At 42.2% G+C, this 24,771-nt stretch overlaps 4 protein-coding genes across 11 annotated transcripts in view; 1 reads left to right on the top strand and 3 right to left on the bottom strand.

Annotated features, from left to right (window-relative positions):
• Positions 1-204: 204 nt before the first annotated feature.
• Positions 205-7,580, bottom strand: LOC125010246 (serine/arginine-rich splicing factor 11-like). Its single transcript, XM_047588685.1, has 12 exons — positions 7,270-7,580; positions 6,194-6,327; positions 3,695-3,810; positions 3,380-3,460; positions 2,674-2,711; positions 2,464-2,597; positions 2,269-2,347; positions 2,059-2,178; positions 1,873-1,962; positions 1,238-1,321; positions 933-1,128; positions 205-824 (listed from the first exon to the last, which is right to left on the bottom strand). The coding sequence occupies exons 1-12, from the start codon at positions 7,389-7,391 to the stop codon at positions 633-635; spliced, it is 1,386 nt and encodes a 461-aa protein (XP_047444641.1). The 5' UTR covers positions 7,392-7,580; the 3' UTR covers positions 205-632.
• Positions 7,581-9,187: 1,607 nt separating this feature from the next.
• On the top strand, positions 9,188-13,265 carry rpe65a (retinoid isomerohydrolase RPE65 a). Of its 2 annotated transcripts, XM_047589429.1 has the most exons (14): positions 9,188-9,331; positions 9,673-9,755; positions 9,851-10,001; positions 10,353-10,460; positions 10,581-10,722; positions 10,836-10,983; positions 11,381-11,462; positions 11,551-11,683; positions 11,773-11,909; positions 12,000-12,129; positions 12,213-12,327; positions 12,414-12,508; positions 12,596-12,707; positions 12,818-13,265. In XM_047589429.1, exons 1-14 carry the CDS (start codon positions 9,321-9,323, stop codon positions 12,961-12,963), a joined length of 1,593 nt encoding a protein of 530 aa, XP_047445385.1. In that variant the 5' UTR covers positions 9,188-9,320; the 3' UTR covers positions 12,964-13,265. The 2 variants fall into 2 exon arrangements, with proteins under 2 accessions (XP_047445385.1, XP_047445384.1); XM_047589428.1 differs by lacking the exon at positions 9,188-9,331 and having other exon boundaries at positions 9,650-9,755.
• Positions 13,266-14,133: 868 nt separating this feature from the next.
• Positions 14,134-19,410, bottom strand: LOC125011330 (RING finger protein 11-like). The gene is made up of 3 exons (XM_047590487.1): positions 18,774-19,410; positions 18,235-18,404; positions 14,134-16,514 (listed from the first exon to the last, which is right to left on the bottom strand). The coding sequence occupies exons 1-3, from the start codon at positions 18,894-18,896 to the stop codon at positions 16,343-16,345; spliced, it is 465 nt and encodes a 154-aa protein (XP_047446443.1). The 5' UTR covers positions 18,897-19,410; the 3' UTR covers positions 14,134-16,342.
• Positions 19,411-20,998: 1,588 nt separating this feature from the next.
• cacna1eb (calcium channel, voltage-dependent, R type, alpha 1E subunit b) overlaps positions 20,999-24,771 on the bottom strand; it is a 53,961-nt gene continuing 50,188 nt past the window's right edge. For 6 of the 7 annotated variants that reach the window (XM_047589667.1, XM_047589670.1, XM_047589669.1 and 3 more), the window contains 4 exons: positions 24,387-24,491; positions 23,858-23,993; positions 23,587-23,738; positions 20,999-22,928 (listed from right to left, as the gene is read on the bottom strand). In XM_047589667.1, the coding sequence (XP_047445623.1) occupies positions 22,404-22,928; positions 23,587-23,738; positions 23,858-23,993; positions 24,387-24,491 (918 nt within the window). In that variant the 3' untranslated portion in view covers positions 20,999-22,403. The remainder of the gene's footprint in view (positions 22,929-23,586; positions 23,739-23,857; positions 23,994-24,386; positions 24,492-24,771) is intronic. The other variant, XM_047589671.1, reaches the window with a different exon arrangement.

The following is a 24,771-nucleotide window of genomic DNA, read 5'->3' as shown; positions in this document are numbered from 1 at the left end:
AATTAGTGGTTGTGTTCAGTATTGCTGTTAGGACATCGATGAGCTTAATAAATCTTTCTTCAATACTTTCAGCAATGAATCCATTGTGGCCTAAAACAGTTCCACGGTGACACAAGTTGCTAAGTGATGCCATCATTTACTGTTATTTTATCCGTTTTAACCGTTTTTCCAACTCCTCCTGAGGAAAAAGTTCAAAAAGACAAATGTTTTCCAAATGGGTTTTATTATATAAAAGAAATCCTTAATAAAACAATCAATGCTTTCAGACAACAAGAGGGAAAATACCGTAACTGTTCTGATAAGGTAGTGAGAAGAGAACTGAGCATCACAACACAAAGCAAAGATTTTGGAAACATTATGTGAATATAAGAGAAACCGATAACGCAAGGTCAAGAAAAGCGAAGCTTAATTCCAGTTTTGAACGATAACATCCGTAGCGGCTCAGAAAAGGTGACACTAAAATGGGAAAACAATTCTTCACTACATATATTACTAAGGAGCAGACTTACGTGAAATAAACCGATGCCTCAGAAGCACTTCACATTTAAGATATTACCCCGTCGGGGGGGAAAAGTCGAAGTGTGTTCACAATCAAAATGGAGGGATAAGGTGGGAAAAGGAGGAGGCACCAGTCAGTCGCTGACGTCCATGTCCTCTTCCTGGTGATCGTCGGCACCGTTGACTTTGCCCTGCTTCGCTAGCCGCGCCGTCCCGTTACCTTCCACGGACCGAGGAGACAAGGCTGAGTCGTCTGAATCCTTCCTGTCCTCCCTCTCCTTCTCGCTGTCGTAGCCCTGCTCCTCTTCGTCGTAATCCCTGGTGATCTGTGAATGGAAACCAATGGATGTGACACTTTCATCTCTGACCGACGCCCTCAGTCTGGCTAACATCAAAGCAGCGGCGCTCGCTGCTTCCAAGAATAAAAAACCAACCTTAACGTCGCCTTTCTCTCCGTCGGATTTCCTTTCACGCTCTCGCTCGCGCTCACGTTCCCGCTCTCGCTCCCGGTCTTTGTCTTTACTTTTCTTTTTCTTGCTGGTGGAGCGTTCTCTGTCGTCCCGGGTGCGCTCCTTATCACTCCTACGGTCCCTGTCCCTCTCCTTGTCTCGCTTCTTTTCCTTCTTGTGTCTGCGCAGGAGAGGGAAAGAAGTATATTTGTGAGATATTCATTTCAACATAAACTTGAAACAGCTGTAGAGCGTTCGCTGGATGATACTAAACATGACCACGCGCTCACCTTCGGGGAGATGGAGACCGAGAGATTCTCTTTTTTGGAGACTTCTTAGGAGATCGACTGCCGGAGCGACTTCTCCTGCGTCTCCTGTGTGGAGATTAAAAATTAGAGACATTACAAATCAATGGCTTCAATAATTACAAATAGTTTGTGCCGACACAGGATATCTGCAGGGAAATTTAACAGAGGTCTCATACACACACAGTTGCCAGTTCATTAGGTACTCTAGTGAAAATGAATGCATTTTAATGTAACACAACACACTGCAAAGTGTATTGTTACGTTACTGTACAGTTGACTTGTATCATGTTGTACTGACGCGTGTTTTTATTATTTTGACGACCTCATTTTAGTTCCGGTGCATCCCACAGATACTGGACCAGTTTGGGATCTAGTGAATTTGGAGGCCGGGTCACCTTGTGCTGTTTTAGGACGTGTTGCCATAAAACCAATAAAGGAGATTTGCCCTGATTTAATTACATCATTAAGTGTCGTGCTTAAAAATACAGTTAGTTACTATTCTGGGCCTCATTGTTGCTACTGACTTTTGTTCAGAGTTCAATGTGACCATCAACCAGGTAATGAACTGGCTTCTCTCTGGTGTCTACGTTCCTCATGCAGACCTGGGCTGTACTCACCGGCTCACACTGCGTGACCTCCTGGCTGTGCTGTAGCTTTTCGGTGGCGTTTTAGATCTTCTTCTCCCTGAATCATCCTTTTTTCTTTCTCTGCAGATGAATTAAATGTTCAGATCTCAGTCTGAGTCTCCAGCAGTTCATCTCAGTAATCACGCTTAAGATCCAGATTTAACGCAGGTAACTCACCTGGATCTGCTTCTCGAGCGCCTGATTCTTTCTCTGGAGCGGGTTCTTCTCCTACGAGGGCTTTTGGAGCGCCTCCTGCTTCTGGATCCTGATCGGCGCCTCGACTTGCTCCTGGTCCGCCTACGACCAGACATTCGGGACATTTAAATGAATTGCCAACTTACAAACACGGTCTCTATGGCTGCACTTCAGACCATCCGTAGTGATTACCTGTGTTTTGAACGCGACCTGGACCTCCTCCTTCTCGACCTGGACCTGGACCGGGAGCGCTTCTTTTTGCTGTCCTTATCTGAGGAACAATAAAAATGGAAAATGACTTAAATATGACTGCTATGACGACACTGCTGTGAAAAAACTACACAATATTCTAGACTGAAAAGTCAACATCCTGTCTTCTAAACTCACGTCCAGGTTCAATCGCAGCTGAAATGAGAGACTGGGCCTCCCGGACTCTCTTCATGGCTTCTTCGATCTCTTTATTAGATGTGTCGGCCTTCAGGCCGGGATTCAGGTTTAAGCCAACAGCCAGGGGGTTCAGCCTAAACAAACGAAACATTAGTGCGCGTGTCTTTACTACCAACACAGATATTTCTTCCTCCAGAAAATCAGACTTACTTCGGATCTGTCATGAACTTTAACAGCTGATCGGCAGCCTGTAGAGAGACACGAGAAGAAGGGGACTGGTTAATTATACCGCGCATTCAACTATACCAGGGGTCGGCAACCCATGGCTGCGAAGCCCCATGCGGCTCTTTCGTTCCTCTGTTGCGGCTCTCTGCGGCAAGCGGTGCAGAGCAAGGACGCTGATCAAAGCCGTTCACTTTTTCACGCAAACTAACTGCCTCAGAATAGAATTAATTCAAATGTATTTTTATTTTAGTGCGTTAGTTTTTTAAATATAATTCTAAATTTGAATTGATGTTGATCTTTTAACATTAAAATAAAATATATTTCATTTTTTGTCGCTCAAAATATACGTCACAACTGCCGACGAGCGACACCCGCCGGCAGGTCCAGCCCGCTATTTATTGGACTTTTCGACCCCAGGTAAGACAACCACGGATAAATCCCTGTTATGTTACATAAATGCAATTTCGTTTTCTCTGTAGCAGTTCTTTCATTTCATAAATGCAACACACTATAGGCCTAGCATAGAGGTAAAAACGATATATGCAGTGTTATCTTCATTTTAGATGTCAAAGCGGTTTTGTGGCTCCCAGTGTTTTCTTTTCTGTGGGAAACGGATCCAAATGGCTCTTTGAGTGTTGAAGGTTGCCGACCCCTGAACTATACAGACTTGACTTTATTCACTGCCTCTCACCTGTGGATTCATACCAGCTCCAGGGAATCCGAATGCTGCCATTGCATCCATGTTGGGACCACCGAAGGGGTTGGCTGCAAGCTGGAATAAACAAACTCACTTTGTTATTCCAGCCTTAACATCATACTACGATATAATCATATTGGTGACAATATTATCTGTAACTGTCGTGTGCTGACAAGATGGTGTGATATGACATGAAGTTCAAAAACTTCTGCCAATTTGTTAACAAAAACCGTGTAGATATAATGTAGCATTACATCTTAAATCTGGCATTTAGTGCAATTGTTCTGAGCAATGATCCTGGAGCCTTACAGATGCATTGGGGATGGGGCTCGGCGTAGGGAGAAGGCCTCCTCCTGGAAGAATTCCTGCAACAGCATTTGCCGGCGCCAACAGCGACAAAGCTTTAGCCTCGTCTGGAATAGATCCTACAGGAAAATACAAAATAGGCATTAGGAAAGGGAGACACACACACACACATCAACTACTGAGCAGACATTTTTGGAAAAGGCAGAACAAAAGTTTTCACACTGCATTTCTTCAAATTAGATTCAACAATATGGTTACCTTACAGTTCAGAGAAGAGTTCCCTTAATTCAACATAATCATTGCAGTGACTTAACTATTGCTGGAATAAATCACACTACTCCAATGAACACTGCCAAGAATATATCACCTGAATGTGTTTTTTAAGTCATGAACCAAACGTTAGCAAGCACTGCTGCTTCTCCAGTTGGGTGTTTTCATTTAGACGTTTACTGAAACAAGCGACTCACGTTGGCGGCTTCGCTACTAAAAGCACACAGAGAAAAATCGAGATACACACAACAGAGAGAATTTTAGGGAGTTGGCAAGAACACTATACAAGCTATCAGTGTCTACTTACCAAAACACATTTTAAGTGATTCATATGCTAAATGGCAATGACAAAATTCAGGGTAGGTAGCGTGCCTGCTGTACATCATCATCTGTGCATCCTTACCTGTCACTGCGTCAATTAACCAAACCTGGACGGAAGGTAACGGGTACTTTCATGTATACCACCAAATAAACACTGTGTCAGCTTCAGTTGTAATATACCTCTAATTTCATCTTTGAACGTGGCGCAAAAAAAAAAAAAAAAAAAAAAAAGATAATCACACTCTTAATCCACTCTCAAAAACAGCTTTGTCACAAAAAAGACATGACCTAAATATGGACACACAACAGCGACAACATTTAAATACAAGAGCACACTGGAGAGAGAAATTGCTGCAGGAGACAAAACTGTTGATGGTATTTTCACCAGGGCCTGGTATACAGGACTGGCTGAGCCAGGAAAAAGAACTGTAAAACACAACAACAAAAGGAGACCACTGTTAAAGAGAATATTGTACCAACATTGTGTCATGGCGGGTGGCTATCTTTGACAATTTAAAAAAGAGACTGAGCTTTATTATGTCAGTATATTTACTCCATCTGTATTCTTTTTAAAAAACCAGATCCAAGTAAGTTTTTTTTTAAATAATAATAAGTTTTCAAAGAATGAGATTGGGGATATTCTTTTTTTAATGTTAACAAATCCCATAAACACATGAAAACCATCAATGCATTAATCCATCTCATAATACTTGTTAACGTGTATTACCACAGAAATCTTCAGGTCACAAATGTATAATTCAGTTTTTACGATCACTTTTATGTGATTTCCTCAAGCTACACTGGGAACCATTACCCTCACACAAACAGGAGTAAACACTGCATCTGTTGAGGGGATACTTTCAGCTGTAAGCTATATTTAGTACGATAGTGATTATTTACAACAGAAGGGTGGTGCCTTTGGCTCCAGCTCAAAATGAAAAGCGTTGCCTGTATTCTCTACTGAATTAAAATGTGTAAGTGATATTTTTTGGACTACAGTGGCCTGCCTGTCTTCATTCATAGGGCATGTTGACATTAAAGAAATGCAGAATATAACCAGCCTCATCTGTGAAGAAACACTGTTTTAGCCATCGAATGAAAGGCCACCCAGAGTTCAAAGGTGTTAGAGGAGAAAAAAAAAACACTGTTTTAAATCCGACCTTTTAACGCTAAACTGGACCACGTGGGAAAGACAAAAATAAACAGAAGGAAAGAGAAAGGCGAGGCAGAGAAATAATAGAGGACACAAACAGAGAGAGAGAGAGGGAGAGAGAGAGAGAGAGGGAGGGGGGCGGGGAGGGGGCTTGACTGCTTGCTGGCCTTTGTAAATGTCTACAATCCCCTGTTGGCAGGCAGAGGACCACTTTCACCCATCAACGAGGGGGCTGCTTTTGCCTTCTTCACTACAAAATTCACACACACGCACACACACAAATAACAGAGAGAAGTTTAACAGAGGGCAGTCCAACGTGGGGGAGGAAATAAAAAATGCATATGGTTAAGTGTTTAAGCTACCTCAGTTCTGAACTTGGAGGTGTCTGCACCGCCCACTGCCTGGGGAACGCTCAAATCCCGGTGTGTAAAGCAGATTTTCTAAACGCAGACCTCGATATAAATGTTCCCAAAGAAATCGAGTCCAGATCCGCTGCTGCTTAAATAAAAATAAACAATGCGCTACCACGGCACACCGAATGTAAGGCAATTAAAGTCTGCTTTAAACACGTCTTCCAGGCAATGAGACGGCGCCGAATTACCAGTTCCATTCACTTTTACTTAAAAAAAAGGTCATGTAAACAGACCAAAAGCGAGTTGACTCGTACAAGTCACAAATTCTACTCGATTGCACTGTCACGATTCATGCCATTCAATCGACGTGGATCACTCATACGTGGGAATAAAGATGGGACAAACCTTCGGCAAACGGGACCACGATCAGCGCCCTGTCCACAAACACGGTGTTAGTCAGATGTTGAGACACTCCGACGGACTCTGGCTCCTGGAACTTCACGAAGCAAACCCGCGAAGTCACTGGCATCGGAGAATCACTGGGAGGGAAACAAAAATGTGAAACAGTTACTCATCGTTTGCCATGTTGCGTCAACACAGAGATATGGGTTTGGTGCACAAAATAATATAAACTAAAGATACCAGGAAAGGACTACATCACCATCTTTAAAGATGTACAATCAACACAACTCCCCTCCTCCATGCTGTCACCTTACAAGGCCAAACTAAAAACTCACGCATGATTTCTATAAGCTGTGTCAACACGTACTTCCTTAGTCAAGTGATTGATTGATTCATTAGGATTAACAGAAAATTAATCAGCATTAATGTGATTCACTGTCAGACTGAAACATAAATACGCACAAACTACCTCAACGTCTACATTTTATAACGTTAGCAGTTATATGACTAATTTTTTACCTATTTTAATTCCTGCAAGAAGAATCTCCTTATGTTTCTATTTCTCTCTATATATTTTCCAGAGTGCTGTTATTTTTTGTATATTCTTGCTGTTTTTATTGTTATAAAAAAAAATATTTTATTTTTTGTGAGAAATAGATGATCATAGTCTGTTAGAAAGATTTAGTGTGTGTGTGTGTGTGCGTGTGCGTGTGTGAAATCGTTTATTATAATGTACTAGAAAGCGGAAATTCCCCATACATGTGATAAATAAATAATGTCTCTTATACTCCCAGCTTGCTGCCGCTGCTATGCGGACGGTTGATATAAAATATGGATTGAATTCAATTACTACATTCAAACCTCTTAATATTTCAGCTGACCCCTACCTTCATAACACAGTTTTTAATAAATGTAAGTGCAGTGGTAGTGAACGTATTGAGTAGGACTAGTTCACGTTTGGTAGCTTGCGTTAGCATCTTTTACAGTCAGCTGCCTTTTCTGTCTAGAGGCCCCTGTAGCTGAACCGTGGCTATATGATCGCCAGTGTAAACTTGTCAGCACATTATTAGTTTACTCACTCTGGTGGAAATAACTTCAGGTCCTCGATGGTTCCCAGAAAACCGAAGAGCGTCCTCATCTGCTCCGACGTCGTGCTCGGCGACACATTGGTCACCTGGACAACCTTCGTCGTGTAGTTCATTTTTTTCCTGACTGTAACCGCGAAAACAACAACACTCCGACGACCACTAATCTCCACTATCAGAAATGCGTATACACTGGTTATTAAATCTGTTCGTTTGAAGATAATTAGCTAGATGTGCGTTAGCTACTGACTACAACAACACACCGTAGCGTTACGCCGCCATGTTGGCTAATTTTCGAAGGAAGTGCGCATGCGTAAAGCTAAACTCTGAAAACAGCGGGTTAAAAACATCGCAAATTATGAGGTTTATAGGTTTACGTGTTTCATTTTCACCATTTTTTGCTAAACCAAATCGATCGATGCAGCATTAGCCTTGAATAACAGCGTGCGCAACAATAATACATGTAATCTAATAAGGTCTGCGATCTGTAACCAACAGAGGTCGCCCTCTCTCACAATGAGCGTCAACAGGAAGGTGAAGCAACTGCCGCATAATGTTTACCATCTTTAGATTTCTCTTCTAGATTTAAATGATGAGTAGTTAAATTTTACTTTTTAAATTGAGATTTTAAAAACGAGTCACATTATAAAATATGTTTGAAAATTAACCAACAGTTAACATTACATTCTCCCCGATCAATTAGAGCGTTAAGTAATGATCCCATGTTAATGCACCGATAGAAGCAGTGATCCAATAATATAATAATGAAACTCTACATGGAGTTATGGAGAGTAATGGAGTCTTTCTTGCAGTGTGATATTGTTTTGAAGCTTTAAACACATCACATGGTTTAATTAGTGAGTTGTTATTGAAATGTATGAAGTGGGTGATGTAGGCCCGAGGTTTACATAAAGTACCCTACTCTCCCTGACAACTGAATCTTGGGATATGGTTGACAGCCCCAGAAAACTTACAAACTAAAAGTTGGACTTTGGGGACTTTGAGTCGGGGTTGCCTATTTAGACTGCACAAACTTTGTATTTCTCTCCAGTTTTGGGTCCTGACCTTATTTGATCCTTATGGGGTTTTGCCTCTGACCTCTTTCATTCTTACGGTGGTACTCAATCCCTGACCCCCTTTTTCCTCTTCATTGGCAGATTATCACAATAGTGTTTTATTTTCAGAGTTTATTCGATCCACATGCACCGGCCGGGGCAGCCACGTCACAACTCTGCGTGACGGTGATCAAACCGCTTCTGGCGAAACCCTCTCTCCGTTAATGGTGTTTTTTCCCAGGAGAAACAATGGAGCTTTTGTCTTCAGGCTGCATCGAGCATAATCCCTACACCTGGATTATAGCGGCGCTGAAACAAGCTCAAACTGACTAAACATTTTGTGTTTAGACCAAAAAGCAACCGGTCACGTTTCATCTAATTATTATTATGCGCTGCAGTGTTATTCAAATCCTCATTCTAGGCCTGTATTATTTTGCAAAAAGTGCCTATTAATACCCACCTTTAAAACCTTAAAAGTGTATAGTCCACACTCACGTAACCAAACCAGTTTGTACCATCTTCTAGTTTGGATCTCCCAGATTCTACATTTATTCCACTTTTAATTTTGTCTTTCTGTCCCCTCGCTGTTTTGCTGCTCTACATGTTGACATATGCTGCACTTTACTCTGACTCAGCATAATTGTATCTTAATGTAAATGTCTGAACAGTTCATGTAACTGGGGAAAAGAATATCACATGCGGTATTGCAACACTTTTACCAAGAGTGGTTTCAATGCAAAACATATTCTCTGCGATAAATCCGGTTTCAGAGGGCCAGCCATTGAGTCATCCAGCGGAGGATATTGGCACAATGGGATTCTTGTTCACGGTGGGAGATGATTGGCCAGGAGAAAAGACTTATAGCCCAGATTGCAGTGACTGTGAGAAGGACCAGGCGAATAAAAACCCTAAATCCTCTGGGAGACCAGAGGCTTCCAGCTCAGAAGTGACCAGAGTTTGCTTTGTGTGTTGCCACAACGAGGAGGAACCATGGTCAGCCGGTGAGTTTCTCATGAACTGCAATGCAACTTGTAAATCTGAAATGGACCTATTTTATTGGAAGGTTTTCAATCTTTCAGTTGCTATTTTTTTGAAAACGGGGATGTGCTGTATTTGCGAATGTCAATGAAGTGTTATGCAGACATTACACGCTGATATGAATAGTCAGCAGCAGCAGATTCAACTCCCGTGAGGTTTCAAAGCTCATGCTGAACTCGTTGTGCATGAACTGAATGACCTGTCAGAAAATATCCTTCAAAGATCAGTTAAATAATGAGGCATTTCATCACCTTCAGTTTACTTGGCTGCAGTGTATGCTTATGTCTTTGCTTTTTGTCGACAGATTTGAACACCCAGCCGGTGGCTACAAGAAGATTTTTGAGACCTGCGAGGAGCTGTCTGAAGCTCTCCCGGCAACAGTCACAGGCTTGTTTGCATCTTTCAGACACAAATAGAAAACAATAATTTTCTGACTTTCACGTACTCATTGCTTTCCTTTCTGTTTGATATTTCCTCTGCAGGAAGGATTCCTTCATATCTGAAGGGAAGTCTTCTCCGTTTGGGACCTGGCCTGTTTGAAGTTGGAGATGAACCCTTCTATCACCTCTTTGATGGCCAGGCCCTCATGCACAAATTTGACTTCAAGAACGGCCAGGTCACCTATTTCCGGAAGTAAGAGTTGTTGTTTTTCATGTTATTAATGTGGATTAATTCTGCTACACATACAGCTACATCAATGGCATGAATTCATGTCATTTTTAGCAACATTTTAAGTTTTTACACTCTGTTGGCTTTCCTAACTCAAGCTGATTTGTGATGCTGAATGCAGGCTTTAGATTTTGATTCACAGAGATTAAAAGCTTATGAATGAAACACAGCTGCAAACAATGACTCTGTTAAGTTGTTTAAATACATTTGATCCACTTTGGGGAGACTCCTATGCACATTTTAAGAATAATTCATTTCAGTAAAGCTTGTTTTGGTTTTAAAAAATAAATGATTAAATTATTTTTTCACTTTTAGATTTATCAGGACAGATGCTTACGTGCGAGCCATTACAGAGAAACGCGTGGTGATCACTGAGTTTGGTACATTTGCGTACCCTGATCCCTGCAAAAACATCTTCTCCAGGTCGGTAGCCGGTTGTGGAAAATCTTCCTCAGTGTCACCGGGATGCTTTTTATTGCATTTAGTGCGTGCTGTATTTATATAGTTAGCAGGCTACAGCCCTTTTCCTTTCTGTATTTGCAGGTTTTTCTCTTACTTCAAAGGTGTTGAGGTCACAGACAACTGCCTGGTGAATGTCTACCCTGTTGGTGAGGATTATTACGCTGTAACAGAAACCAACTACATCACCAAAGTAAACACTGATACCCTGGAGACGCTGAAGAAGGTAGATCAATTTGACAAGCTTTTAATATCTGAACAGTAAGAAACTGATGATGCCACTTTTAACCACCTCTCTTTCTCTATTCGGAATAACATAACCCTTTATTTTGTATGAAGGTTGATATGTGCAACTTTGTCAATATCAACGGAGTGACGGCCCATCCTCATATAGAGCGAGACGGTACTGTGTACAACATTGGAAACTGCATGGGGAAAGGTGCGACGCTGGCCTACAACATTGTCAAGATCCCACCCACGCAGAAAGGTTTGAGTTAACGCTGCACGTAAAAGCAAACACAAACAGACAGCGAAGAACAGGAATAAGATACCAGTGTAGGTTACCAAAGATACCCATATAAAATGATGCTCAGTCAATAATGAATCTAAAATATTATCCAGACACATAAAAGCAAATTACAGTCAATGTGACAGAATGTGTGTTCATGGCAGAGAAACTAAGGCTCAAGAGCAGAAGTATGACTAAATGATTAAAGAAGAAAGGCACTTCTCTCAGAGTAAACATCACATAGAATTAATGATAAGCTGAGAGCAAGCTGATTCTGTAAGACAGCAAGGAATAAGACGAGCTTAACAACCGCAAAGGCCTCTGTTTGAAGCAATTACAGTGACCCCTTTCAAATATCACAACCTCTAATTCCCAGACAAATCCGATCCCATTGAGAAATCAAAGGTGGTGGTGCAGTTCCCCAGCAAAGAGAGGTTCAAGCCCTCGTATGTGCACAGGTGTGTATGATTCCTTTTTTTTTTCACTATACGTCAAACATTTTGAGCACTGACCAAGTTTTTTACGTTGTGTTGTTGTGAATCTCAGCTTTGGCATGACAGAAAACTACTTTGTCTTTGTGGAGACCCCGGTGAAAATCAACCTGCTGAAGTTCCTGAGCGCTTGGAGCATCCGCGGCTCCAACTACATGGACTGCTTTGAGTCCAACGAGAGCCAAGGAGTAAGATCTTGGAGCAGTTTAGTACCTTTGGTGATTTTAAACCCAAAAATCTCACGACATCTATTTTGATATACTTTTTTCTTTCATAGACCTTGTTCCACATTGCCAAGAAGGAAGGAGAGTACATTGACCTCAAGTTCAAAGGAGCAGCCATTGGCATGTTTCATCACATCAACTCCTACGAGGACCAAGGGTTCATTGTTTTCGACCTGTGCGCATGGAAAGGGCAAGTGAACATTTACACTTGGCACTTTTCATTTCCATTCTACAGCTGCAGATTTGTTTGACGCAGTTGTTGTTCATTTCCGTCCTACAGTTTTGAGTTCGTTTACAACTATCTCTGGTTGGCCAACCTGAGAGCCAACTGGGAGGAGGTGAAGAAGGCGGCCATGATGGCTCCCCAGCCGGAGGTGCGCCGATACGTTATTCCCCTGGATGTCCACAAGGTGAGTCGCCCGTCTGCCTCGTCAAACGACACCTGCAGATGAGAAGGATTGCCTGTTCTCATTATATTACTTGGCTGATGTAGGAGGAACAGGGGAAGAACCTCGTGAGCCTGCCGTACACCACGGCCACAGCTACCATGCACGCTGATGGGACGATCTGGCTGGAGCCAGAGGTGCTGTTCTCTGGACCTCGCCAAGGTACCGATACACAGGACACATTCGTTTTTAACAGACACTGACTGTCTTCACAGTGTAATCTTTTTATTGTTGTTGGGCTTTCGTAGCCTTTGAGTTTCCCCAGATTAACTACCAGAAGTACGGCGGGAAGAATTACACGTACGCCTACGGCCTCGGCCTCAACCATTTCATACCAGACAGGGTAAGAGGGTAAAGTGCCAGATTTTGGATCGAAAATACAGAAAAACATGCTGTTTCATTGTTTGTTTGTTTTCTAACACGTTTGCAGATCTGCAAGTTGAACGTGAAGACCAAGGAGACCTGGGTATGGCAAGAGCCTGACTCCTACCCCTCAGAGCCCCTGTTTGTTCAGACCCCTGATGGAGTTGATGAGGATGATGGTAAGTCAGCAGCAATTAATGCACAACCTGCTACGACGGGAGCTATTTTAAGGTTTGTTAATAATTCGAAGGGTTTTCTTAAGCAATGCCGTTGTCTGCCGTTCCCACAGGTGTGCTGCTGACCATCGTGGCGGCTCCCGGCTCCCAGAGACCAGGATACCTCCTCATCCTCAACGCCAAGGATCTGTCCGAGGTGGCCCGAGCTGAGGTGGAGTGCACCATTCCCGTCACCTTCCACGGGATGTACAAACCCTAACGATACCTTACTCAGGGTATCAGCAGTACATACAGGGTTGTCAGTTGTCATTCAGTATTAGAAGACCAATAAATTATGATCAAAAGCATCATTGTGTCAGAAAAATAAAGTTTTCCTCTTTGAGTAAATGATTGTATTTCCTCATTTGTAGCCATTTTTTGTGCCTTCTGAGCCATATATTGTATGTCTAAGTAGAATTTCTGAGGCTGTCAGTATTACTAGAAACAAATATGGATTTGTTCACATCATGTTTCATACTATTAGTTAATGGTTGCCAAAATAAAAGTATCAGTATCAATGCACAATGCAGTCTGCTGTTTTGTATTGATGTGTCCCAGGGCATGAACAGCACTTAATATGTAACATAACACGCGACGCTATTATTCATCTGAGGTTTAATTCACTTTCATATTAAATGTCTGTGTGTTTCAGGTCTGCACACTGGGAAAAAAATGTTGTTTTTTTGTCGTCTTTTCTTATAACAAGGAGGTATTTTCTCTCGATAAAACCTGCATCAGCTGCAAATTAAAGTAGCTCGAATAATCCCACCGCCTCAATTCTTGAGATACTTGGTGAGATTTAACATGTTGCCACACAAAATCTCATTAGGGTCGCATTTGAATGAGTGACCTTTCCGTGACGGTCCTCATTGTGATGCTAAAAGTTGTCTCGGGTCTAATCTAAAAAGCATGCAGCTCTTGCAGCACTGCAAAGCTGATTAGCGGTTCCGAAGAACATGTTGCAATCAATTATTCTTGGATGTATGGCCCTTGTATGCAACGACATGACCATGTGGAAGCAGCATTTCATTAATTCCTATACAATACCTTCTGTACAGTGTAATTACAATTGCAGTCTCAGATCTTTGTGTATAAAAAATTCAACCTTTCCCATGCAGATGATGCAACCAGTTGCAACACACCACCCAGTGTAGCATGGGCTCACTTGCCTCATCAGCCAAACGGAGCACCCCGATTATATAGTCACGTTTTCCACTCGACTGCCAGATTTTTGGATTTCATTAATGAAAGGCTCAAAGGAATATTTTGTATTTGTGTATTCTGTAATCTCTCATTCTGGCAGTCACAAGGCCACAAATCTGTCCCATTTTGTGCATTTAGTCCTCTTCACTGGGTGACGTGAGCAGATTTAATTACACAAAGGCAGATATAGTTTTTCTCTTTATTCATTTATTTAATTTTTTATTTTTTTTTATGTTTTTTTTTTTTTACACAGGGCTGGTTAGCCTTACAAAAAAGAAATGAAATAAGATTACAGGAAATTTTTATAATAAACTCAAAACACACAGCAAAGGAAAGCTCTGTGGAAATCATGATATCTCAGTTTTATCTGTCACACCATTAGGAGAAGTTTCTCACACTCAGCTGGGACAGAGGTTTGCACCGGTATAAGAACTGGAACCAGTGTAAAGGCGATAAACTCAGGGTCCTAAAAAAAGGCAGCGGATTTAAACACAGGTAACTGAAAACGCACCAACACCAAACTATGTCACGAATCAAAAAAAGGGCAATTACTGCTACAGTGAATGGAAATTAAACAAAAAATACGAATTATAGCATAATAAAATGTGTAGATAGTGAAGCTGTATTAGTGTGGATTCAGCTTTTTTTTTTCCCATTTCTTAGTAGTTTGATATTATTTGACAAGAGAGAAGGGATTTGACCACAGCTGTGACGTCTCCTTGTTAAGCAGACTAGTAAAAGTTAGCATAATGGCCGGAAGCAGGATGAAACAGATAGCCTGGCTCTGTCCAAACTTCAACAACTTGTATAGAAGCATAGCAGAGGTGTCGAGTATATAATTCTTTGAGAATCGGTGAAGAAGTTTGAGAAGTTCTGAAGGCTAAATCGCCAGCTGCCCTGCTTTATCAGATTAAAAGGGTTACATACTAATCTGCGTGCTAATCTGGTGCTAACATCTTATATGCCATTCTTACAAAACTTTTTAGTCAACACACATTACACTCATTACAAACTGAATCTCCCAGACAAAAAACAAAACAAAAAACAAACTAAAACAAAACAAGGTGACCTTTTTTTCTGTTCCCAGCCCTCATTCTGGACCATTCTTTCCAGGAATAAGCAAATGTCTCAAAATGTCAAACTATTCATTTACCCTTGAGCAAGCCTCTGTCCCTTCCCTCAGACACAAGATTCAAAAATATAATAATAATAATCACAAAACAAAGTGGACAATCACGCTACTGAATGACATTTTTTTCATGAAATGCATCTTCAGGCTTACTTCAATGTGATAAGTGAGTACTGACAGCTTTGAAAATATTGTTATATAACTTTTGCATCTCAGGAGATAAAGGAATGAAGTCTTGATAGTGCAAGAGTATAAGGTACATATATTAATATATTGTTTTAGATACTGTCCTATAAGTAAAGTGCAAATCTCTGGATCAGATGAAAAGTGTGTGCAAGCGTTTCTAATCTCTGACTGAACTGATCCACCCGCCCATGCACGTATGAGCCCTTTACATTGGCTGTCAGCTACTTTACACATCGTCTAGTGAAACATTCACATCCTCTTTTTTCTTTTTTTTTTTTTGCCTAAAACCAGTTTTAAAGAAGTGGCCAAAGACGAATATTGTGTAGTATTGACCTCCATAAAGTATAACATTGTATATTTTTGCACGTATTTCTATTAAGTGTGTGCATATTTCTTTTTTTTCTGAAGAACAACAGCCTCAGTTTTTCCTCTACACCAAAAGTGTAAACATCCACCATGTATTCCCATATTTCCAAAGTGTACGGTCATTTTTAATGCGTTAGCACGTTTAGGAGATCAATATGTTCCAAAGGATTAGCACGGCCACGGGAAATTTAATCCACCACGTCTGTAGCAACACTTCTCAGCAGTTTGGTCAATAATTTGTTAACCTAATTGTCCATTTAAAACACGGTCGGCTGGGGTGAAGGTGAGCTGGGGTCGGCTGAGGAGAAACTGCCACTGAGACCAGCTCGAGTGGACGTGCACAGTCACCAAACGGATCTCACACACAAACGAACCACACATGCTCGCTTGTTAGCGGCAACACTGGACGAAGCATCCACATGACCGTCACATACAAACACAATCATGCAGGGTCACCGGGGAAACAGTCTCTTAATGACATGTGTGACTCAGAGTCAAGCTTACGCCAGCTTATTTAGAACCAGATCTGAGGGCATGAAAGGCCAACGTTTGGTGGGTGAATTTGGAAATTTTCAAAGTGCAACGAAACAGCCGACACGTTTTCTTTTCAGCTCCTCTCACTCTACGAGAGGGCAGCTGTTGGGTTTGGGAGCCGGAGGGGACAATTATCTAAGCGTGGGGTAAGAGGGACGGGGGGTAAGGGAGGAGGGGGGCATCAGTTGGTCTCGTAAGTGGAGAGCAGGGCAGCATCCACGGGCTCCATGCAGGAGGGGCAGGTGAAGGATCTCATCAGCCAGTCGTCTATACAGTCCATGTGGTAGATGTGCATACATGGCAAGAACCGGATTGGGTCCCCATAAACAAAGTCCAGCATACAGATCACGCATCTGAAAATGGAGAAAATAAGGAGGTTACTAGGAAACCAACAGACATAATCCAGGACTCTATTTATTATAGGCCTCTTTATGTAGTAAGTAAAAGGTTTCAAGGCTTTTCTGGATAAAACATTTTTATATGATAAACATTTTTTTCAGCAAAGGTTCTACTTTTGGTCAGGGCCTTTCATTTTCATGTTCTCCCTGTGAGACACACCAGACTGGTGACGTGCCCAGGGTGAACCCCACACACATCCATGGTTCACTCATCCAAATAACTGAATTCACGTGTTCCAATCACTGGCAACGGTGCAAGCACCTAGAAATGCAGACTGCTTCTACAAACATTTGTGAAAGGATGGGTCGCTCTCAGGAGCTCAGTGAATTCCAGCGCGGTGCTGTGATAAGATGCCACCTGTGCAACAAGTCCAGTCGTGAAATTTCCTCACAACTAATTATGCCACGGGTCAACGTTCAGTGTTATCATAGCGTAGTGGAAGGAATGACAGCAATACTCGCGTACTTCATGTGGTCTTCAGATTAGCTCAAGAACAGCGGTGTAAGGCGTGCCGCCACTTGACTCTAGAGTAGTGGAGACTTTCTCTGGAATGATGAATCACACCTCTCTGTCTAGCAATCTGATGGACCGATCTGGGTTTGGCAGTTGCCAGGTATTTGTCTGAATGCATTGTGAAAAGTGTGAAGTTTGGTGGAGGGGGGGATTATGGTGCGGGGTTGTTTTTCAGGAACTGAGCTTCACCCCTTAGTTCCAGTGAAAGAAACACTCAGAATTCTTCATCATGCTAAGAGATTTTGAGCAATTCCATGCTCCTAACTTTGTGGGAACAGTTTTGAGATGACCCCAAAATGAGTGGGTCTGGTGTGGAAGAACTTGATTGGCCTGCACAGAGTCCTGACCTCAGCCTGATAGAACCTTTGAGATGAATTAGATGAAGACTGTGAACCACAGCTTCTCGTCTAACATCAGTGTCTGACCTCACAAATCCACCTCTGGATGAATGGCCAAAAAATCCCATAAATACATTGAGGAAAACCTTTCCAGAAGAGTTGGAACTGAGCAAAGGGTGGGCCGATATCATATCAAACTCTGTGGTTTAAGAATGGGAGGTCACTTAACCTCACATGCGTGTAAAGGCAGGTGAGTGAATACTTTTGGCGATATAGTGTATGTGCCAATAAAGTGATTCTTTCAAAATAAATAAGTCTGCTAAATATCAGTAAATTGTATTTCAATATTTATCATCACCAGACTGAGTCTGAGGAGACACAGTCTAATGGTTAACAGACCAAATCAGTTTAATTAATAAAATAAAAAGCAGCAGCAAAACTTTGAAGTCATATTTATCCATTTAGAAGTGTTTCACAAATCTTACCCAGAGGATCAAATAATCTGTAAAATCTACAAACCCATAATGTCATAGATGAGCAAAACTGGTCATCTAGATTAACACCAATGGCATTGATTTTCTCGCCCTGAGCTAATCAGCTTGTTTCGGCAACAGTAAAGGAGTGCTATGCATGCCTGTTTTGTTGAGACCATGTCATGCATTCCTATCTAAGATTAAAGACAGGGCAGTAGTTTCACTGTGAAGAGTGAGGTGTTAAATATGAAAACACGGTATGGGGATTAATTAGTGGATTGTACGAAACCTGCTGGACTGCAGTCCTACTTGACGCGAACACATTATAAGCAAAAATGCAAAACGCTCACTCTCTGATCTTTTTCTCCGAGCCGTCTTTCCCTCCATCATAGACGCCCTTGGGGAGGTGCTGGATGAGGCCGATGCGCTGAGCTATGCGGATCTGCTCCTCCTCTGTCAGCTGGGTGGCCAGGCGGGCCTGACTCGGCGTGGGATGGTACATGGGCATGTGAGCCTGCTCCTGGTAAGAGACAGGGGGGAGAGAGAGAGAGAGAGAGAAAAAAAAAAAAAAAACACACACAACGTGAAGCCATTATCCTCCAAGATGAGCTCACCTTGTTTACACAAAGCGGCTGGGCTGGCCAGGGAAAGACCGAAAAATAAAGCCAGCCTCTGGTCTGGTTATTCCTGAGAGACAACTTTGTTGAGTGGTTGTTTATTCAAATGTAATGATGATTATACTGGACTCCAGGGTGGCTGCTGAAAAGGCCACACACATTGAATTATTCTTAAAAAGAAAAAGAACAAAAAAAAAAAGACATACAGGCACATAGGCATTAAAGGCAACATTAATCCTGAAACCATCAATCCTTGGGAAGCAGCTTCCTACCTGGTACGGAGGAGGAGGCTCCAGGTCTGGATCTGTCCCGTCACCGAAACTCGCCCTGTCTGACTGGGACTCATGAAGCAGGGAAATGTCGTCTGACGTCGGGGACTTGAGACAGTTGCCCATATCTTCGTGTCTCCAGTCCTTTTTCCCGACCGACGTTAAAAAAAGCCACAGATCTTTGCTGCTAAAGTTGCTCTCGGCGGCTAATAGTTCGGTTTAATAACAACACAGAAACTACTCATTCACTGTTCAACAACCTACCGCCAAAGACACGCTTGACATAATTATGCAAAAACTCCGGCACCAACGTTTAACGCTAAAGGTGTTATGTACACTAGTTTCGAGTCATGTTTACACGGACCTCCACCTCAGAAACAAAACAAAGAACTAACGACGACTAGCAGCCTAGCTCGCTACCAGCAGCGACACTTCCTTGATAAGTATCGCTCATTCCTCACAAAGACTCACACTTTCAGCGAAATATCTACTCCGGCAGAAACTTCTGCCGTGACACTAAGCTATCTGGGTGTTGAACTGTAGAGACATGTCCGACTTTTAACTTCGCGAGTAATATTAAACAGTTCACTTCCTTGCTAGCTCTTTCTTCAGCCAGAGGATATGTTATCGGTCCGTTGGATATGACGTATGGCTTAATCCTGCGCGCTGATTGGATAGATTCTTTTGCGTAATCACAAAAGGGCAAAAGTCCCACCCCCTCCCCAGAATGAAAAATAAAACATAAATAATAACATATGGCATAAATATATACAACCTAAAATTCTGTTAATTAATACTGAACTAGAAATATACATTTTTGTTAATATACGGAAACAATGACAAGTAAAGAAGTGTTTTATGTCATTTGTCATATGTGTCATAACAAAAACATAAATTAGTTAATTGAAGAGATAATTGCGATGAAATGTGACTGTTCATATTTTACACCATAAGGAAAAATACATTTCTGATGACAAGTTTTACTAATGTATTACAACAATTTTATAGTAGATGTCTTTTTCAGTCCCGTAAGCCTGGCTTGCCAGCGTGTGATAGCATGTTTTTTTAGTGTAGTGTGTCTAGTCTACACAGAAACGGCACGTTTTGAATTATATTTTATTCAGTTTAAATTTATGATTGAACTATAATTTCATCTTAGGTCTCATTTGCGCTGCCATATCATGAGCATGAGCGAATGAATAATGCATACAATTGTTAGCGCTTTGAGCATCTAAAAGTGGGAAAGCGCAATATAAAACTAATGCATTATTATTATTATCATGTAAATTTTCTTTTCCATCCTTTCTTGTATAGTAGCACTACTGATGTTTATTTATTTACTTGCAAAATAATAATGATGTTATGTTTTTTATATGGCTCTTAAACTATCCCCACCGGTGTTGTGACATATTTCTGGAAACCCATAACAATTAAAAGCATTTAACTCCTGTTTCAGTACCACAGTGAAAGGACATCAGAGGGAGACACTGAACCAGAGCACACAATACCAGGCCACAGAAAAATTATTCCCAGCTATTATTAAATATATATTATACACGTGTACTTACAACCATCTATACATCTGTTTGCACTCTCTGTCCCAACAGAGGTTTTTTGCTCTTCCACTAAAGAGCATTTTCCATGTAAACCAGTTTGTGTTTAAAGATTTCGAGGCCTAAGAGACGAAAATATTCAACACTACACAAAATGAAAATAGATGTGAGTACCCAATAATTATCTCCTGTTCCCCCATATCTATTTTGTGTACCCCTGAGAGGGTACAACACAGCAGCTCTACACTGTACCTACTTAGCTAGATTTTGCTCACAGCCAGGAATATTTTTTTGTTTGTTTGTCTGTTTGTACTAGTGTTTTGTTACAGACCTGTATATTTATTCAGTCCCATATTCCACACAGTGACCCCTTTGCTAAACTCTCTAAACCACCACACAGCTGGTTACAGGGAGATACAGGTTGTCGGGGAGAGAAATAAAGGGAACCCGATTACGAGATAATCACTTATTGTTCTGAAACCTGATTTGACTGTGTCCGTGTTTATCACAATGATCATCTGCAGCTGGTATGGTCAGGGTTTACCACTGAAACATAAAATAAATGTTCCAAATGCGGGTTTTATGGCAGCACTAAAGACTTCAGGGTTTCACCTATCAAGCTTTTCAGGCGATGAGAAAATAAATAAATAAATAAAAAGACATTCAATAACGGAGGCAACTTGAGGACACCTTTATTTGTATATACAACTATTGTACACATAAAAACCCACAAAGTATTTGCATTCCAGGAACTTATGATACAAATTTTTTTTGTTGTTTTGTTTTGTTTTTTTGGTTAAGTGAGTTTCACAGAATTGGCCTTTTATCAGGCAAGTAAAACAAATACACACCTTAAAATAAACATTTCCAAGGAATTCCTTTACCTTTAAAGCTTGTCAGCTGATACTGTTTATTGTTTTTTTCCTCTCTAAATGTTACAAACAGCATAATTTCTCTGTACATTATTAGTAAGTAAGAGATTAATGTTGATTTTTTTATTATTTTTTAAGCAAAATGCATCATGGCTGCAGTGTTTCTACCGTGATCGCTCGCAATGGTTCATATAATATTCACAATTAAGAAAAAAGTGAAATAGACGAATGATAATTTTTGTTTTTAATGTCTGTGTTATGGTAAAATTACACAATATAATTGTTGGGAAACTTCTAATTTAAAGGGTTTTGGGCTGGTGAAAAGTAAACGTAACATACTGTCTCAGAGCATAATTAAGAAATTTTAAGTGTTTGGCGGAGGCATGATTTTAACAATAATGCAGGGTGAAATAACAAGTATCTTTTTTTTCTACGTTATTCTAAAACTGTATTTATATCTCACAACTTATTATGTTCAATACCAAAAAGAAAAAAAGAAAAAAATGACGGGGGAAATCAGGCAGTTTTTTTTCCCCCCTGCACATTCATTCATTCTGTAAAAAAATCCAGCATTATTGAGTGTTACTTATTACATTGTCTGGTAAAGTATCGGGTCACCTCTCCACGATGGCTTGTTGCGTCGGTCGGAATCAGAATGCTTTTATTGTCGTTGCATGTCGACACACAACAACGTTACGAAGGTCCGATAAATGGAAATGGCGTGATGTTCACAAAGTATTTACAAAACAGTTAATCCATAAGAAAATGTAGTTACATATTCACACACCCCACAGAGAAACACTGTTTAGAGCAACACTGAATCATTTAGAAACATCTTCAGAAATGAAAATACCTACTGACACAAATGACATAATCTGTTCCATTCATTTCATTTATTTTCTGCATCCTGCGGCTATTTGAGACGTATGTGTTCCTCTCTATCATCAAGTACAAGTCAGGAAATAGACCTTATTTATTGTCAGTGTTCTGTGTGAATTGGCAACTACAGTTTCAGGAAGTATTGTTCTTTGTCATTTTTGGGTTCACATTTGAGCAAAACATCCAGAGGGCTCACGGCCTTGAAGCGCTGATGCAAAAAAAAAGTCACATTGACTTTCACTCTGGATGCCGTCTTTCAGCGTCCTCTAACACCACTCTCGGCTCAACCACCCCCCCACCCCCACCCCTCCACGCTGTGCCTCCTGTCCCTAGCACCTGTCGTCCTCTTCTGTGTCACTGAGAGGGTCACAGGCCGCGACCGAGGCTGTTTGTGCCAGACGCTTCCGAAAGTGCCCGTTGGGGACCTGCCAGCCAGTCCGCAAGCGGGGGCGGGCCGAGCTGATGGTGTTTGAGCGTCCCAGGCTGCAGGCCACGGCCGCCTCGAAGGTCAACGTCTCCATGGGACCGGAGGGGTCTGGGCTGTGGTCGTCCTCCTGCGAAGCCAGGAAAGGCTCGGAGGGGTAGCGCCGAGGCGGGGACGGTCGTCGGCCGGCCTCGCTCCGCCTCTCCCCAGCGCCCCCTTCTTGGGAATCCCACGTGGGCTTGCCCCGCCTCACGGTCTCCGGGCTGCCCTGCTCGTCCTCGTCTTCGCCGGCGGAGGCCGGCGTGCGGCACACGAGCGGGGAGTAGGAGATGTGAGGCCTGGAGCTGGTCGGGGTCTGCGACAGGGGTCGTCGGCCGCTGGGAGTGCTGGACTCGGAGGTGGAGGGTACCGGACTGTCAGAGCTGTTGCCCTGCAGAAAATAAAGGGGGAAAAAAATGACTAAACAACGACCTAAATGACATTTAGCAGCTGTTTGGGGACTTTCGTTCTCGTAATGTCGACCTTCATCAGAAGAAAAAGTTTTCGTGACTTTAAGCAGAACGTACTAAAAAGGAAAAGAGTTTTAGATCAAAAAGGTCCATAAAGTGGTAAAAAAAATGGAAGTCTGTAATGTCATGACAACGGAGTGAAATGCACGTGTTCATGAAGATGATGCAACATAGTAAAAAGGAGGAAAAGAAAATCTAATTTGACATTTGAGTGGTTTTATATGATATGTTACCTGTACCCTAGTAAGTGGGCCAACAATGACAAAAAATAACCGTTACGGTTTAAAACTGTTAATGATTCATCCTGCACTATGGGGCGTATGACTCATTTCGCATCAAATTAAAGGCTTTCCCAGATTTTCATGGCCGCCCCTTCTCCTGCGTCTCTTTGGACACTGGAGCTCACAAATCAGAGGAGGCTGAGCTTCAGGGCAGAACGTGGCCACCGTTCAAGTGGATTTCTCCTCATCAGCAGGTGGAGTCTGGCTGTGGTTGAACTATGTGATTGGTCACCTCTGCTCCACAGCTTCCTGAATCCTGTGAGCTGTTGAGTTGGACGCTATGTGTTGCCTGACCTACCTGTTTATCTTGGGGATGTGCTCTCTCTACGCTGGAGGATCGCGAGGGCTGCAAGCTTCTCTCCTCTGAGTTACAGCGAGACGTGTCTGGAGAGAGGAGGTGGCAGCGCTCCTTAGACCGACCGCGCTCTCTGTCGCGCTCAGACCGGGAAACTAGAGGATAATAAAAAGAATTTCATGCCAAACACCATGATAGATTTTGGGGTCATGTAGGTTCTGCGTAGATTTAAACTGTCCATCAGATATGTACAATATCTGTGAGCAGGACTAACCCGCAGCCTTGTAGCTCTTGTGACGAGGTCGATACACTCGCTCAGGACTTTTCTCCTCCTGCCAGAGTCCATTGACACGCTGGTCTGCAACCGTGGAGACTGAGCGCTTCATCGAGCCGCCTGCAACCTCTGACTGCTTGAATGTGAAAACACAGAAACGCGCACATAAACACACAGAGTATGACACATGTGTCAGCTAGATTCTTGTCATTTAATTCAGAAAAAAACTGCACAATTGAAAATGACTTTCATGCTTTAGTCGGTGCAAAAATGCAGTGCACCTTAAAGGGCTCGGGATTAGTTTCCTGTTAAGAGATGTTTGTTAACGAGGCGTGGCATCAGCATTCAGGGATCACAGCCCGTTCTAAAACCTTACGTTCCCAAAGTGGCAAAAGACAAAGCGAAACTCTACCGATCTGAACCTCTCGGCATCTCGTGCACCTGACGTTAACTATGGCAAACTCTGGCATGCAGCCACGGAAGTCCTCAAGGTCCAGCCCGGAAGCTGTGTCGTGGAAGATGTGTGTACCTGCGACTCTACAGCCAGACGGGGCATGGAAGAGGCCCGCACACACAGGCCCCTCCCTAGTTGAGGCTCCAGTGGGGATTCAATCCCCCTACTGCACTCGCCCACCTAGGTGAGTACAGAAACAAGAGAGGAGGGCAAGGAAACACAGCACCGATCAGGCTCATCCCCGCCAGGCCTGCCTCTAGACACCACCTCGGGTCCAGGTCAGGTGAGGAGGCAAACAGGCCGAGTGTCATCTACCAGAAGCCATCTCCATCGCCATCCCATCAGAAGCCATTCCAGCCAAAAACATACGGATCAACAACTAGCAACGGTAAAAACTGACTTTAAGGAGGAGTAGAAACAGAGTGAGGTTGTAAAAGAGGAGCAAAGTGTGACGGAGAAG

The sequence above is a fragment of the Mugil cephalus genome, chromosome 7 (assembly GCF_022458985.1).
Source record: "Mugil cephalus isolate CIBA_MC_2020 chromosome 7, CIBA_Mcephalus_1.1, whole genome shotgun sequence".
Lineage (NCBI taxonomy): Eukaryota > Metazoa > Chordata > Actinopteri > Mugiliformes > Mugilidae > Mugil > Mugil cephalus.
Note: the sequence above shows the minus strand (reverse complement) of the source record. Positions and strands in the feature narration are given on the sequence as shown.

Excerpts from the sequence above, each read along its gene's own strand:
- LOC125010246 (XM_047588685.1), bottom strand. The coding sequence starts at position 7,391 with ATGAACTACACGACGAAGGTTGTCCAGGTGACCAATGTGTCGCCGAGC. Across the intron at positions 6,328-7,269 it reads CTGAAGTTATTTCCACCAGA|TGATTCTCCGATGCCAGTGA; the intron begins GTGAGTAAACTA and ends TTTCCCTCCCAG. Across the intron at positions 825-932 it reads GAGAGAAAGGCGACGTTAAG|ATCACCAGGGATTACGACGA; the intron begins GTTGGTTTTTTA and ends TTCCATTCACAG.
- rpe65a (XM_047589428.1), top strand. The coding sequence starts at position 9,650 with ATGTCTTTGCTTTTTGTCGACAGATTTGAACACCCAGCCGGTGGCTAC. Across the intron at positions 12,130-12,212 it reads TTCCCCTGGATGTCCACAAG|GAGGAACAGGGGAAGAACCT; the intron begins GTGAGTCGCCCG and ends TGGCTGATGTAG. Across the intron at positions 12,509-12,595 it reads ACCATTTCATACCAGACAGG|ATCTGCAAGTTGAACGTGAA; the intron begins GTAAGAGGGTAA and ends ACACGTTTGCAG.
- LOC125011330 (XM_047590487.1), bottom strand. The coding sequence starts at position 18,896 with ATGGGCAACTGTCTCAAGTCCCCGACGTCAGACGACATTTCCCTGCTT. Across the intron at positions 18,405-18,773 it reads AGCCTCCTCCTCCGTACCAG|GAGCAGGCTCACATGCCCAT; the intron begins GTAGGAAGCTGC and ends GTCTCTTACCAG. Across the intron at positions 16,515-18,234 it reads TCGGAGAAAAAGATCAGAGA|ATGCGTGATCTGTATGCTGG; the intron begins GTGAGCGTTTTG and ends CTCCATTTTCAG.